The sequence below is a fragment of the Hetaerina americana genome, unplaced genomic scaffold (genome assembly GCF_022747635.1).
Source record: "Hetaerina americana unplaced genomic scaffold, ioHetAmer1.1.p SCAF_19, whole genome shotgun sequence".
NCBI lineage: Eukaryota > Metazoa > Arthropoda > Insecta > Odonata > Calopterygidae > Hetaerina > Hetaerina americana.
The window spans coordinates 8,675,276-8,691,592 of record NW_027286752.1 but is presented as its reverse complement, the minus strand read 5'-3'; the positions used below and the strand labels follow the sequence as shown (position 1 = coordinate 8,691,592).

At 35.3% G+C, this 16,317-nt stretch overlaps 1 protein-coding gene across 1 annotated transcript; it reads left to right on the top strand.

Annotated features, from left to right (window-relative positions):
* The first annotated feature begins 1,159 nt into the window (after window positions 1-1,159).
* On the top strand, window positions 1,160-15,014 carry Hao (Hydroxyacid oxidase). The gene is made up of 9 exons (XM_071584502.1): window positions 1,160-1,352; window positions 2,830-2,981; window positions 4,831-4,951; window positions 7,971-8,105; window positions 9,834-9,968; window positions 10,050-10,182; window positions 13,218-13,334; window positions 13,799-13,910; window positions 14,611-15,014. Exons 1-9 carry the CDS (start codon window positions 1,201-1,203, stop codon window positions 14,676-14,678), a joined length of 1,125 nt encoding a protein of 374 aa, XP_071440603.1. The 5' UTR covers window positions 1,160-1,200; the 3' UTR covers window positions 14,679-15,014.
* Window positions 15,015-16,317: the final 1,303 nt, after the last annotated feature.

Here is a 16,317-nt window from a genome sequence, read left to right as displayed (position 1 = left end):
ACTGTGGTATAGGCATGTTGGAAAGGAGGAAGGAAGCATGCGGAATTGAAGAGCGGCTTATTGTATTGTCGGGTTGCGTTTTGTTAGGAGAGGCGAAGGAATTAATGTGTAGCTTGTGCCCATCCAAAACCTGCCTGAACCGGTAGAATACCAAATAATAATCACTTTTCCGTTTAAGGCGCACTGTTTTTCCGTTTCTGCCTGCCTTATCCCCTAAAAATGCCCTCGAGGTAAATGACATTCGTTTCTTCGCTGGACCTTAGCCGAATATTTATTTGCGGCTATAATAATGCGATGAATAGTCAATCCGCCAAAAAGTATCGGAGAAAACCCCACAGTGAATCCCTTCGGAAGAAAGAAAGGAAGCAAGAGCGGATTCGTCGATGGTTAGGCCCTAAAAACTTATTCTCAATTGCAAAACCTCATTCCTAAAAAATCCGTCATTCGGGATTGATGGTTTTCTCGTCCCACTTAGATATTCAGCGATATGGAATGTACACCATTTTGATAAATTGATATAGGTATGTACGTACTTTCGTTCATGAACCAAATGCAAAAACATACTTTACCCAGAAACTCAAAAAACTTTGATCAGAAATCATTTAGGTGGTTATGAGAGTACACGCAAACAAGACATTTTTGTACTCGTGCCAAATTGAAACCAGTGATTAACATTATTCCTAACGTTGCTGCGATGTTCTATTCGGCTATGATGCACGAGTACGCATATTTTCGGGGTTCATCGGGCGTATTTTTGAAACAAACTTGAAAACACCTCCACCTTTCTCTCTTCCATGAGTCACATACCACTCCGATGTTAGTTTACAACAGTCGCAATAGCGTGGAAATGAACGCTCTCTCCTGAATTTTGACTTGGAGAAATGCCTGAGGTGAGGTGACTGAAGGAAAATCAGGTCTCACTATAAATTTATAGAGTACATAAATTATATGCAGCTACTTGTGCTTGGATTCTGCGCCTCTTCTCGCCCCGTCCGACCTCTATCGCTGCCCCCCTCCTTCTCCCATAATTCCCACCACATTTAGAGAAGAATCTTTTATCTCTTCGCGCCCATCAAGGCCGATTGCGTCGATCGTTGGGGTTTAAGTCCAACGAGCATCTTCTCGCGGTTGGCGCTGCTCTTTCCACTTCAACCTGGAGTATCGCCTCGCTTTCTATCTCCCCATTGCCTTTCGAGAAGAATGTCACGAGAAGAGGGTCTGGCCACACCGGTGTGCGTCAGGGACGTGGAGCGCCTGGGCACGCAGCTCTTACCCCGGGCGTCCTTGGATTACTACAGGAGCGGCGCCGGAGAGGAACAGACTTTGAGAAATAACAGGGAGGCTTTCAGAAGGTAGTTGTTTTTAGTGGATAATGGCCAAGCCAGACTGATGGGGTCAGGTAAGAATAAGGGAAAAAGTATTACTTCCCTCAACTCCTTCAAAAGTTGAATTTTTCAACTCTCACATTTAATTCACAATATCAATTCATGCTTTTGTATCATTTTAAGGTAGTCAAATTCTTTTTTTTATACTTGATCCTGGCGGCCAACTTTGGAGTTTTTTGCCCCACACACCTATGTTTATACACTTTGAGTTCAGCTTAACTTTTACCAATCATATAAAGCTGCCCTGCGGGTAGATAACTGTGTTTATGGTTTTCTATGGACATTTAAAACCTCCAGAAGAGAATATTGAGAGGAAACTTTTTCATGCTGGCATACATTTTAATGGGAAGCTGGTATTATCTAAGCTTAATAATAAATGATCTTTTCAAAGTAAATAATGTGAGATGTATCCTAGGTTTCCTGAAGTTGTAATTTCCAACACAACATTAAAAAGTCAGATGCACACTAAAGAGTTAATGAGAAAAACTTATGCAGTCCTTTATGGACACCGAATTTGACCTGATATTTTTTCAGTAGCTTAAAAATACTGTTGGGCAGTTTCCCTGACTTTTTCTGATATGGTTCTGGTCAAAGTTGCTGTGAGAGTTTCTTCGATGAAGGACATTGAGAATATAAAATTAAGGAAATATTTGCTGAGCCCAAGATGAATTCCAATATAGCATACATTTATTCCAATGTGATATGACAGGTGAACTGGAATAAAACTGCCAGCTTTATGCCACATATGCTAAACATAATTCAGGCTGTTTTTGTGTTCACTTTATAAACAAATTGAGGACACTCAATTGCAATGAAATGGACGTAGGACTCAATGAGTTACAAAATAAGCATTCACCAGTAATTCAGCAAGGGCCAGGAAAAAACATACATTTTTCTTCACCTTTTGATGACAAATCACATTAAAGCATAGGTTTAATTAGTTTACCATGCATAATATTTCGAATTTATGTGTTTTTTGTTAGTGATTAATTTCAGAATAATAACTTTAACAAATATATATGTAAGGTTACCAATCAAATCTTATCTCATTCCTTTTGACATTTAAGTCAATGTATTCTAATACCAATGGCATACATTCATCACTGCTAAGAGGAAATGTAAAACACACACACTGAATTATAACTGCAGCAATGACTTTTACTTCTCTCCAAGTTGCATTTATTGACTTTCCAAAACTTTTCTTGAGTTGAATTTTGCAAAATACTATAAGTTTCTTATTCATTCTGAGTATTGGATGACTACTCGTATAACCAGATGTGAAGAAAAATATCCAAGTCATATTTGAAGAGATCCTAGAGAGATAGAGCCTTATGGTTGCTGTTCCTAAAGTAACACCTTTTTCTAGCACTGCACCTAATCAATTATTCAGTATACTTCACTTCTTACCCATGTCTAAGATTTTGATCAATACCTGTACAACCAGGCTCCGAATTCGTCCAAGAGTTCTTCGCGATGTGAGCATCAGAGATCTCACCACCACAGCACTAAGAAAGAAAGTGGCAGTTCCATTTGGGATTGCTCCAACAGCAATGCATCGCTTGGCCCACCCAGATGGGGAAGTGGCAGTTGCTAGAGGCAAGTATGTGGCAAATATTTCCCACTCACATGGTACGCTAAAGATGATAATATGGCTATCTCCTTTCACATTATATGAACATTTAGCACCCATCTCACTTCACACTATGATGGCATTAATTGAAGTGATGGAAGATTTTTATTTAACTTTAAACTACATAGATAATTCTTTCTTTCCCCAATTTATTGGTAAATGCATAAAAGCATTTTTCAAAGGTGGATTTTCTATTAGGAGTAACACAAAATTTGGATTTTCTGCAATAAAAAAACATTGAGTTGAAATATTTTTAAGTTTCTGGTTATATCCTTTTGTAATTTGCAATCCTCAAAAATGCCATCTTTTAGTTTCAGATATATAAATGCTATATCATTGGCAAAGTGATATCATCCATAGCCTATCTGAATCACTAGAATAATCAATAAGTTCAGAAAAAATATCGGTAGAAAATAGTAAAAATAATAAACATATGAGCTAATTAAAGATACTTTGAATTAAATCAAATGCCTTTAAAGTGGTGATGATGTATTTCATCATAAACTGTTACCTTGCAAATTGATAGCTATGTTAGTATTTGATTAATCAAATTCATAGTAGGATTCTCTATTTTTTTTCCTAATGAAAAAGGCAACTCTCAGAATTTATTGACTGAAACCCATTTCTCTTTGGTGAATTGGTTAAAATTTATCTGATTGTTGCATTGCACTCTTCAATAACCCCAAAATGTTACTTACCCAATATTCTCCCCCTCTTTCACAGCACCCGCATTACTTTTCAATATTTCCTGCATCCATTCTTTCTGCCATCTTCAAACTTTTGCCAAACTTCTCTCTTCTCCTGACATGATCTGCATATCTATGCTTGTTTCCCTTCCCGTCAGATGCAAGTCATCCATTTAGACTGTAATAATCAGCCCACCGAAAATTTGCAACATTCTAAAAAAAAGTTTAATTTTCAATAATTTTGTCTTTACCCCTCTAAGAGCATGTGTGGACAATATTAATGTTTCTTAAAAATACCTGTCACTCGATTATTATATAGCAAAGGGCTTGCTCTGGTGCAATGGATAGTGTTCTGGGTTCCCACCCCAACAGTCCAGGTTCAAATCTGGTGGTGGAAGAATATGTCAGTAATATTCTGCTCCATATTTGGGTGCACATTAAGCGCCTTTTAAGTGGAACACACTGTCCATCAGATGGGAAGTTAAATTTTGGGCTCCTTGGCACTGTTAAGAGTAGGCCAAGCTTCTCTCCACCCTTTCTCAATTCCCTGAAAATCCTTCCTTTACCAAATTACACACATTTCACAAATGGCATGGCAATTTCACATGGCACAAATTACCTCCAAACTTGGTTGTCTCTCCTAATAAGTACTACTATTTAATAACCAAGTGCATTCTCTGGTTATGGGCAAACCACCCTCACCAGTATTCTCCACCCCCATGTCTCAATTGCTTCCAATCTGGGCTTAATCTCCCCCTCAGTAATCAAGTTTTGAAACCATACCACATTGTGTTCCAAATCCAATTTTTCAGTAATCATTTCTTAATGTCCATGGGTGGCATTTTATTTACAAATAATTATAAATCAAGTAAAAATGCTCCTGTATAAAATTTAAACTCTGTCTGCTAAATGAATATTTCCAAAATTTTACTTAAACGCTTTCCAGTGGGAAAATGAGACAATGTATTTCTGTCTCCATTGGTAACTTAATAACATAGATTGATGAAAGGAAAATGTGTAGGAACATTTCCATTGAAGAGTCCTTTGTTCATGTGATGCAGCAAAAACATCCCATGTTTATTTAGATTTCATACCTGTCTGTTTTTCTATGCGTGTCGTCTGCAAATAGCTGCTGAAAGAATGGGTGCAGTGTTTATCCTAAGCACACTATCCACAAGCAGTCTTGAAGAAATTGCCGAAGGTGCCCCAAGGGCAACCAAGTGGTTTCAGCTGTACATTTATAAAAACAGGTATCTATGTAACATCAATTTTTTCATGCTATTTCAAAGATTCTAAATAAATGTATACCATCCATTCTTAATTTTGGATTAATGTCATTCTTAAGTGCAAAAAATTATAAAAGTGAGAGAGAACTTGACCCAAGTCATACCTTTAAATTACTGGAAGTTGAAATTGCTTTCTACTCTTTGTGTCTTCTAATTGAAATCTGAAAATTTCTTGCTGATATATTTATCTGGAAGTGTAAAAAAATCGTAAATTATTTCATTCATAAAATGTTTTACCTCACCCATATATCATAAAAACAAAACATTTTTAGGAGAACATAAGTACATCGCTAATATGATCAAATTTAAAAGAAGTATTTCTTTTGAAGTGTCTACACAAATATCAGAGATGCACTCTCTATTTTAAACAGGTTTTATGCTAAAACTTTTTAACTATTTGGTGCGTTGATCAGTGCTATATTCCTACATATATTCCAAAAAAGGTAAAGGGTACATCATGTGAGGACTACAGGACAATAAGTTTGATATCCCACGCAGCTAAAGTTGTTCTCAGGATCATAAACAAAAGAATAGAGAGTAGGTCAAATGATTACTTAGGGGATGATCAGTTTGGATTTAGGAAGGGGAGTGATACACGTGATGCCATTGCAGTAATGAGATTATTAATCGAGAGGAATATAGAACACAACCAGGAGGTATTTGCCTGTTTCGTAGATTTTGAAAAAGCGTTTGATAGAGTGAATTGGGAAACACTAATGAGTATATTGCAGAAAATAGGAATAGATTGAAGGGAAAGGAGGCTAATCCGCAACCTGTACATGTCTCAGACTGCTCAGGTGTGGGTGGGAAACGGGGAGTCCGGATGGGCAGCGTTAGGAAGAGGTGTAAGGCAGGGTTGCCCATTATCACCGTTGCTGTTCAACCTGTATGCAGAGGAAATGATCAAAGAGGCATGGGAAGAACTGGAGGTAGGAATGAAAGTGGGTGGAGAATTCGTAAAATCAGTTAGGTTTGCTGACGACCAAGCTTTAGTTTGTCAGTCAGCCAAGGGGTTGCAAGCATTGCTGAGTGAATTGGAAATTCACTCAGCAATAGATATGGGATGAAAATAAATGTAAATAACTCAAAGGTTAAGTGGTTTTCCTGGGGGCAAAAACTAGAGCAGGTAGAACAGTTTATGTATCTTGGAAGTGTTTTGGGTCAAAATGTTCAAAGTAGGTAGTAGGGACTGAAGGAGAAGAATTGCATTAAGTAAAGAAGTTTTAACAAGGAGAAGAGAATTATTGACAGGGATGTTGAGTGAGGATTTTAAGAAAAGACTCGTCAAAACTTATGGAGCATAGTTACGTACGGCGCAGAAACATGGTCACATGATGAAAATTGATGCAGGATGATAGGCATAGATTGGAGGCTTTTGAAATGTGGGTGTGGAGAAGGATGGATAAAGTGAAGTGGGCAGAAAGGAAAACAAATGAGGAAGTGCTAGGTATGGTGGGAGAGGAGAGGGGATTGTTAGGAGAAATCATAAGGAGGCAGGAAAAAATGGATGAAGGGTATTAGTGCGGGATGTTGAAGACTATAATAGAGGGCATATAATAATTGTTAGGCAAACAAGGAAAGGGCAGGAATAGGAGAAGGATGTTGGATGGCATGAAGGGATGAAGGAAATGCATAGAGAATAAGAGGGGCTCATTGTAGAGTAGGACATTGAGTTGTATCCTGTTAGCAGAGACAAGATATTTATTTGGTAGTTGCATCCATCCAAAACCTACCTCAACTGGTAGATTACCTAAAATAATAACTGGGTTTGTTAAAAATCATAATTTCATAGTTAGTAGCAATTTCCACTTAGATTTAGAATGAATTGGCATGATGTAGCAGCTGTAAGATAATTGTATGCAAGTTTCATGAAAATGCTACGTCTAAGTTACATGAAAGGCTGAATATTACATCTCTTATGAATCAGATACATTGAAAGCTTATGCCAAAAGGATAAAGCCTATGTAAAAGGAACTTTTAAAATAAAGATTTACTGTTTAAATATCATTATGCTTTTAACATGCATTTAACAAAACATGATTCATGAAGTCAGAAAACTGTGTGTGGCCTCTTAAAACAAAGTAACATTCATGCAAAACAACATAGTCCCACTAAAATTTACAGGCATAAATGTATCGCTATTGTTTGACAAACAATAGTGGTGCCTAGGAAATGGCAGCTTTCTTCCGTATTTATTGTTACGTACTTCTTTTATTACTGATTACTTGTGCTACTTATGGAAAAAGTGAAACCAGCAAAAGTATAAAAAGAATGGAAATGTTATGGTGGATAGGTATTATGAGTGTGGAATAATTAGAGCCAGCAATTAATGAACAAGTTATCTGATGAGTGAACATGAAAATGTCCAATAATTATTGGATACATTCCAAAGTAATACAGTTAGCTGAAGATCATATTGAGCAGAACTGTGCTAAGGAAAGATTAAAAAAAGATATCAATATAACTTAGAAATTAAAATATAAAAAACAGCAGCCTATGCAGATATTAGCTGATAGCAGGATATATTATGGGTAGAGAGCTGCAAAGATTACTTAAAACAATGCTGTAGATAAAAATAAGGATGTTTACCACTGCTCTATGCAAAGACTCTCTCGCCACACATCCTTGCACAGTTTCATCAAATCAATCATATTTATATTTCATATTTCTTTCAGTTTTTTATTGCTTTTCATTATGACTGCTCCCTTCATGTGGGTAGTTGGCACCCATCAAATACCATCAAACACCTTCCATAACTTAATATTCTACTACTTAATTAAGTTAAAGTTGTCATTTTACAAATGTCCTATCATCACAACCTCTGCATTTCTCCCTCCTCCATTAGATTAAATATTCGACAAAAAAATGTAGAGAGGTGAACCAAAAAAAAACATCTCCACTCTCACCTTTTTCAAAATCACAAAGATATAGAAGTGCATGTATTCATTTGTACCTCATTAATGTAATCAATTCAATTCCTTAGGAGTGTCACCCAAAATCTTGTCATGAGAGCTGAGCGTTTGGGCTATGAGGCATTAGTACTCACAGTAGATGCACCTTTGTTTGGTATACGCTGGGCTGATGCACGGAACAAGTTCCACCTCCCACCTCATTTGAAGTAAGTACTTGCAAATTATTGCGATTCATATCCCATTAAAATTAATGGTTCTTAATATATTAATCATGATTGAAACCAAAAAACATAGAGTTTGACACCAGGAAGTATTATTTCACAACTGAGCATTAAAACCATTATGAATCTGTGAAAAAATCACGAAAGAGATTTTAAAGAGCAAGATAACAATTGTAGGCATTCTAGTGCATGTTGATAGTCAATTAATTCATTGAGATTTGATTATTTAAATTAGAATATATGGTGACTGGTACCGTTGATTAACATTTTTTAATGTAAAGAAAAAACATCCAGGATAAATGTCTTAATTCGTATAAAAACAAAGCTCAGTATCTGTAACTATCAATGAAAATACCCACCATTGCCTATAAGGCTAACTCAATCTCTTTTTTAAGACTCTATATGTTTATTTGAATATCAATCTTCAAAAAGCAATAAGAAAAATTAATTACAGTTAAACTTGGTCCTCAGAAATATTAACTTAATTACCTAAATCACATTATATTTGTCACAGGCTCATCAAACTTAAATAATAATGCTTAACTAGAATGACTTAATGAATGACTGAATGGACTTAATAATAAGATTAATTTGATGTGCTAATGTTTGTTTCACTTTCTTTCACATGCAAGTGTAGAAATGTGTCATAATTATTACTAATTCAATGCAATGTAATGAAAGGTGAATTCTTTGAATGTAGATTTTTTTCTCACTGGAATATGTATCACCTTCATTGGAAATCTGCTTCTTATGAAGATCCAGTGGTCATTTGCTGCTTTCTTCTCCACTGATACCTTTCCTCTGTCATTTCCTTCATTTCACTGTAGTAAATTCCCATGCTCAGGTGATCCAGCATCTCGATTCTTCTCCCCCCCCCCCTCCCTGCATCCATGCCATCCAGAATATTCTTTAATAAATCATCTCCTCTTAGCTCATGGCCTATCCGGTTCACTTTTCTCTTCCTTATGGTCCCTAAAAGTATTCCCTCTAAATTAATCTTTTCCAAAACTTGTTCATTTCTTACCCTATCTTTCCAACTTATCTTCAAAATCTGTCTCCACAACAACATCTTCCTCAGTTTTCTTCAAGTGTCTTTGTCTATGCACCATACAGAAATACACTTGCACTAAATATTTTCCTATTTCTTATATCCAAGTCTAATGGTCTGAATATCTCATTTTCATTCTCAAAAATGTCTCTTTCGCCATCCCTATTCCAATTTTAATCTCTTTCTCAATTTTGTGAACATCTGCTGACTGATATTTTTTTTTAATGTTCAATGATTTGCCAAATTCAACAACCAGATTTTTGCCTTCGGATAAAAATTATTTTAGTACATTGCAGTTTGAAAATCATTTTTTTTTTAAATTGTATTTACTAATGATCACCAGACAGTTAAAAAATGGAATTATATACTTTGATAGCTGCTAAATCAACTTAATTGATCAACTGAAGTTTCAAAAGAGGACTAACAAATAAGTGTCTAACCGAAACATGGGATGCACATATATTTTTTATATCCTAGTAGGCCCAAGCTCACACATATTTCCATAATTTTTCTCAGTTATTTTATACTATTATGTCTTTTTCCAGATGAAAAGTCTTTATATCTACTATCAAGTATTGAAACTATGAGAGGTGCATGGATGTATGGAATCAGTCAAAGTTGCATTTTGCATTACGTTTCTGCATTTTTTTGTACATGTGTTCTAGGTTGGCGAATTTTACAGAACCTGAAGAATCTGATGGAGTTAGAGACAGAAGTGATAAAGGGTCACAGCTGCAAGCTTATGTCACAGATTTATTTGATCAAAGTCTAACATGGGATGGAATTAGCTGGCTCAAGAGGTACATAATGCCAATTTAAATAATTTATGCTGTGCTTATGTCTAACCAAAATGCTGATGGCCAAAAACATTAATTTATTAGTATCACCAAATTGCCAATTATACTGAAGGGGATTCTTACAAAAGAAGATGTGGAAGAAGCTCTTAAGTATGACATATCTGGAATAATAGTTTCTAACCATGGTGCAAGGCAAGTTGATGGATTTCCAGCAACTGTAAGTATTTTTGTGGTATTACTTTTTAATGGAGAATAAATGAAATTAAGAAACAAAAGTGTTTCATTAACTATTGGCAAGGACTGACTATTGAAGTTTTAGGTAAATAAGAAGCCAATTTTGGTAGGGAGGTGCATTATGAGGGATTCTATTTTTAGAATGAAACATATTTTGTAATTGCGAACAGGCTGACAGGAATATGAAGATATAGAAAATGGCTCTTATGTAATCACCTAAATGCAATAGATGTGATCAATAATAAACTAGAAAGACAAATTTTTAAATTCCTTACTGAAACCCAAGCCATTAATGAAACTATTGGCTATTTCTATTGGGAGTGGATCAATTGAGCCCCATTAGTTTAAGAAAGGGCACTATAGTTTAAATGAAAAATTGTTATAATATTTTCCATCACGTAACTAATTTATTAAGTGTAAATGCATAATAGTAAGTGAATGATAAAATAGAATTACAATGAGAATCGGTGAAATTTCACATATGTACTTGATATTAATTCTTTCATATTTCTTGAGGTTCACGTTCTCTCCCGTTTCTTCTTGTACGGCTACAAAATACAGTTTGTACGTACAAAATCATATTTAGGAGTCCTTTATCTATTAGACTGCACTGAGTATGTTTTAAAAGGTTAATTTTATCAGTGCATAATGCCAAATGATATTGGTTGCTATTACATAGCATTTTGTAGTCAATTTCAAGAATTGTATGCCAAAACCCCCACTAAAGGCACTATTTTGGTATAAAAGTTAAATTTTTAGTTTACATCACATATAATATATAGAGTAATAGTGCATGTAAGTTACATAGGTATAGTGCTCAAGACAATGATGTATGAAGTAAATTGTGTGGGAAGGGGGGGCTGCGGATAGAGAGAGGATAAGATGGATAATGAGAGAGGGGGAAGGTGTGTGTCTGGTGTTGATGACTGAGAAAATGAATGTGGTGGAGGGAGTTCAGTGGACTGAAGATGAAGAGATTAGTCCTTGAAGGTTGTTGGAAAGGATAAATTGAGCTTCTTACGACCTCTTTTTAGACTATGTTAAATAATATTTCCTTAAGCCATAAAGGGTTTTTCACACTACTGTAAAAGTAAAAAAGAAGGGGAATATTGAGACTGGCGTGGTTATTTATGAGGAAAGTTAAACCCTCACCAGTGATAAGACACATATTCAAAACAATAAAATATTCATGTTTACACGGGGGGGGGGGGTATTCCCCAATAATTTTACAATTTCACTAACAATTTTTTATATCATACTCGTATTGCCAGGGGCTGTATGCAGGAACTAACAAATACACACCAGTAAGCCCAAATTGGTTTACAGGGAAGTTTTTCCCCCGTTAGGGACAGGCTTTGGGTTACCTTAACCACTAACGTGTCAACTGGGAAGAAACTGAATAAGTTTGCAAAGAAATTAATCCAGATGCCAGGGACCTACATGGGGAAATAATATGCACACACTCTCACTCACTCAGGTATTACAGAAAAGCAATACCAACACTCGGAAATATGAAGTGGACAAAACATTGGTGTTGCCTAATGGTATTGTTAAAACCAAAAATGGTATGGAATTAAGCCCTTCAGTCAAAAGAAAGAAAGAAACGGAGCCTATATGAGGAAGGCAAAATATCATGTTAAAACTAGTTCCCTTTATTTTCCATTTCTTTCTTCTTTTGACTGAGGGGATTAATTTCTTCCCAAACCTTTTCAGTCTCTTCCTAGTTGACATGTAAGTGGTTCAGGTAGACCAGACCCAGTGCCATGGGAGGGAAAAATTCCCTCGTAAACCACTTTGGGCTAACCAGTGTGACTGTGTTTTTATTTGTTTGTTTCCGACTATGGTCCCTTGCAATAGGATTAATCTCCTTGTAAATCTATTCAGGAAACACCACGCCCCATTTAAATGTGAACATCTTAATATTTTGAATTTGCATCTGATCACTGCAGAGGAATTAACTTTCCCATTAAATCACCACACCAATCTCAATATTCCTCTCCTTACTTGATTTTACAGTGATGTAAAAAACCCTTTAGATCTTAAGGAAATATTATTTAATTTAGTCAGTCTTGAGAGCTGGGAATAAATTTCATTGTGACAATTTCATTTCAAAGTTTTCTCACCTGAAGGCATTGTTATCTATGTGAAGCAGCAAGGTTAGATAGACATTGCAGTCATCCTCAATACACTTAACCAAGAAAATCTAATCCTTACAAAAATTAATATTTTTCGTTAGCAGCTTTCATATACATGGGGAGTGGCTTATGTAGCCAAGAAGGCAACTGTGTCCCCCCCCACCTCATGCCACTAGTTGGAAGGTCTTGGGAAATTTTGGGGTTTTCAGAAATTCAGGGAAGAGCCAAAAAATCATTCAGCTGTAGGTTAATAACCATATTTTTGTGTAAATAAAAATGCCCATAAATGGTACCTGCAAATTATTAGTGAATACATTTCTTTTAATACTTCTGGACAATCAATCAATTATATTTGAAAATCAAATTGATTGCAACATGTCACCCACACACATGTCCTGCACTGAATTCAATTCATTGGGAAAAAGCTTCTTCCCTATACCTTGACAGATGCTTCATTTCCTTCTTCATCCATGCATTAACCTGATGAAAAAATGGCGTAATTTCACTTTTCATGAAACATTACTCATTAAGAAAAAGACTATCAGATCTAACCCAAACAACATATAATAATAGGTGCATGAATGTAAAGAAAATATGAACAATAAATGGATCAAATAGTTTTACAATGATTATCTATTTATGGTTAAAAAATATTATCCTTAGATATTAATATTATTACATATATAAATATGACATTTTGATGCAAGGGATGGTCCTTGAGGTAGAGTTAATTCTCTGGAAGCAATGAAAAGTTAATTGCTCATTGTAAAGTTTTACTAACTCATGTTATCAACATTTTCCTGATGATGCAGCTATGCTTCAGTTTTTTAGCATTATTTTATAACCAGATGCATTTACCTAAGGAAAATTTATTCTTACTCAGATCGAAGCTCTTCCTGAAATAGTTCAAGCCGTTGATGGCCGCTGTGAAGTCTATTTGGATGGTGGAGTCACCCAAGGCACAGATGTGTTCAAGGCCTTGGCATTGGGTGCAAGAATGGTAAGAAATACCTCAGAAGGAGGTAGATTGAATGGTAATTTTCTGACAGGAAAAAAATTTAAATTTTTTTGTTGCGGCTTTTTCACATACATTTTTGATGCCATTCAAGAAAAGGGAAATTGGCAGTATGTGAGAACTATAACTTTTGATACCATGTGTGGCAAAGGTATTCCTTAGTATCATCAACAAAATTCAAATAATGCCAAGGGCACGATCATAAATATTGAAAATTTCTGCTGCAACTCTCCATTCTACACTTTTCTTCATTTTTTACACTTGAGGTTTCAGCTTCTGTATTAAGCTGTGTTTTCATTGCAGTCCTTTCTCTTTAACCCTTTCCTATCCATCCTCTGTTATGAACATAGGTAATCATTTATTGTTTTATTTATTTGCAACATAACTGTATTGCCACAAAGGGAGTGCCAAATGAATTCATCTAGTTAAAAATCAATTACTTTTCACAGGTATTCTTTGGGAGGCCAGCACTTTGGGGTTTGGCATACAATGGTGAAGATGGTGTCAAAACCGTACTAGATATTCTTAGAAATGAATTCGATTTAACCTTGGCTTTAACAGGTGAGTGAAGAATGTACTATAACCAACAAAATGACTTCAAAATCCCTCGCAGTTCATGTAGCATTCTTGTAATTGCATGTACTTTTTTATGTAAATGACCATGCCTGTTAGTTATACCATTAAAATGAACTCATAAAGGAAGCGTATTAAAACTTAAAGATACATTGAAACAAGAGAGGCATTCATGCCCATAGTAAAAGAAATAAGAGAAAGGTGACTACCCAAGGGATAAGCAGTCCAAAATAAATATACCTATATTGAGAGTATCCCTCAGCCACCCATGATTACAGCAATGGGACTTTTGCATGCAAATCAAAACAATTTCTAAGTGATGCAACTGGAAAACCTCCAGTTGGAGACATCAAGTGCTTTTACATTGGCAAGAGGTACTAACATCGATTTATGTGAAATGAACATTAAAACTGTGATCAACATAAATTGTAACAAATGGAGAATATCTTTGTTTGAGATAAAAAATATTCATCTTTGCAGAATACTGCATTGGATATCTCATTTCACATACCTGGCAGAGTTTTGATGCATTCGTGGCTGAAGGGTGTCAGCTCTGAGCCCTCACTAATGAGGTTTTACTGTGTACACAATGTTATTTTACCAGTTGATTATATGTAGTTTACTATCTGTTCGGACGTGCATAAAAGATTATTCAAATTTTGATTTTCCTCCAAAAATATTTTTTCAGGTTGTGCATCCATTGGGGACATTAAGAAGGAAATGGTGGTTCCAGCTTCATACTACAGCCTTTTGTGATGGCAGTTATTTTATTGCTCAGAAAGACATAAACATAAAATTAAAATATGATGATTTGTGCCAAGTTAAAGCTACTAGAGATTTGGAGTAGGTCCAAAGAAGGTTCAAATGGAGAAACTAATATTAAATGGCAATGTATGAAGCTATTAAGCAAAGAGATAATTTGGGTAGTTATATGGCAAATTCCTAAAAAATATATCAACATGTAAGTTAATGAAAGCGAAATTGAAAACTAAAGAAATTGATTACGATGAACCTTGCAGTTGCACCATGTTAAAAATTAATTGTTGATATTGAAGTTATTGAAAATAAAAATATATGCAGTGGTTATGTAAAGGCAATAAACAACTCTTCTACTACATTTGCATCTCCAGTAAACTAAATATATATTTTTTTCAAATTAATCATAATTTTTAATCATTCATTTGTTGTTGCTTCTATTATCTATCTACCAAAAAAAAGTTGTAATGGGAGAGATTTCATAGGCCAACTTAAATTTTCAATGCCATTACTAACAAAATTTAAACATTTAATGCAAGGAAATATTTAATTTATACAACACACTACTGATTATCAATGTATAAATTACGTGCACTGTGGTTTAGGATATTAATAGCAGGGAGGAGACAAAGAGAAGAACTGTTTACTCATGGTTTAGAAGCCTAGAATTTTGCTGCATCAATGGATGTCTTCATGTGAAAGAGGATAAACTTTTCTGCTGATGTTATTACATATTCTAAACTCAGATTTAGCAAAAAATTATACAGTATTATAGTGCTACTAAGCCATAATGGAGGGATATCAGCTGGTACACCCCACTCCCATGTAGCCCAGCTCTGAACAGTACTTTTGTACAAGTGCTGATAACAGGAGAATAGTTTCTTACTATCTCTTCACTCATTTTGTGAATTCCAAAGAAACTGTTGGAGATGCCGCAACAGTCAATTTTAACGGAGTCATCCGCTAATGTGCATTTCAATGCAACAATTTCAGAGTGTAAAAATCATTTGCCTGTTTTAGCCAGTTAAGCTATAACTGGCTAAAGCACTTGATGTATGTACGGCAATTCATCACAACATCTTGTTCCAATAAAGCTCCCAAAATTCCAGAGTTTAAGAGGACGCCTCGGTAGCTTAATTGGCTAAAGCACTCGACCGGATATTGAGGGATCCAGGTTTGAATCCCAGTCAAGGCGAATGATTTTGACACTCTGAAATTATTGCATTGACTCATTTTGTGTTTACAGATATTATTTTCATGAGCAAATATATTCACTTGGGTCTTGTGTTGTCAGATTGACATTTTTCTATGGTTATTAACCAGTGCAAAGTGAAAATATCCACAGAGGTGTTGGCTATTGACAAATTCAAGACCAATGTTATTAATCAATTAGAAAAGGGTGAAACAGTGAAAACAACAGTTGGAGAATCCAGTATTCCAGTACAAACTGGTTTTAATATTAATTTTAAAAGTTAAAATTCTTGAGTTCATTCAGATCATGATGGCATCATTGGTGCTATGGAAAGACAGTTGATGGTGAAATTTACTTACAAAACTCATGAAACCATATAATTTGAGTCAACCAAAAGAAGCCAAAGGTATTTCTGTTTCAGGACCAACTTTGGCGAGCACTTTCATG

Excerpts from the sequence above, each read along its gene's own strand:
- Hao (XM_071584502.1), top strand. The coding sequence starts at position 1,201 with ATGTCACGAGAAGAGGGTCTGGCCACACCGGTGTGCGTCAGGGACGTG. Across the intron at positions 4,952-7,970 it reads CTGTACATTTATAAAAACAG|GAGTGTCACCCAAAATCTTG; the intron begins GTATCTATGTAA and ends TCAATTCCTTAG. Across the intron at positions 8,106-9,833 it reads CACCTCCCACCTCATTTGAA|GTTGGCGAATTTTACAGAAC; the intron begins GTAAGTACTTGC and ends CATGTGTTCTAG.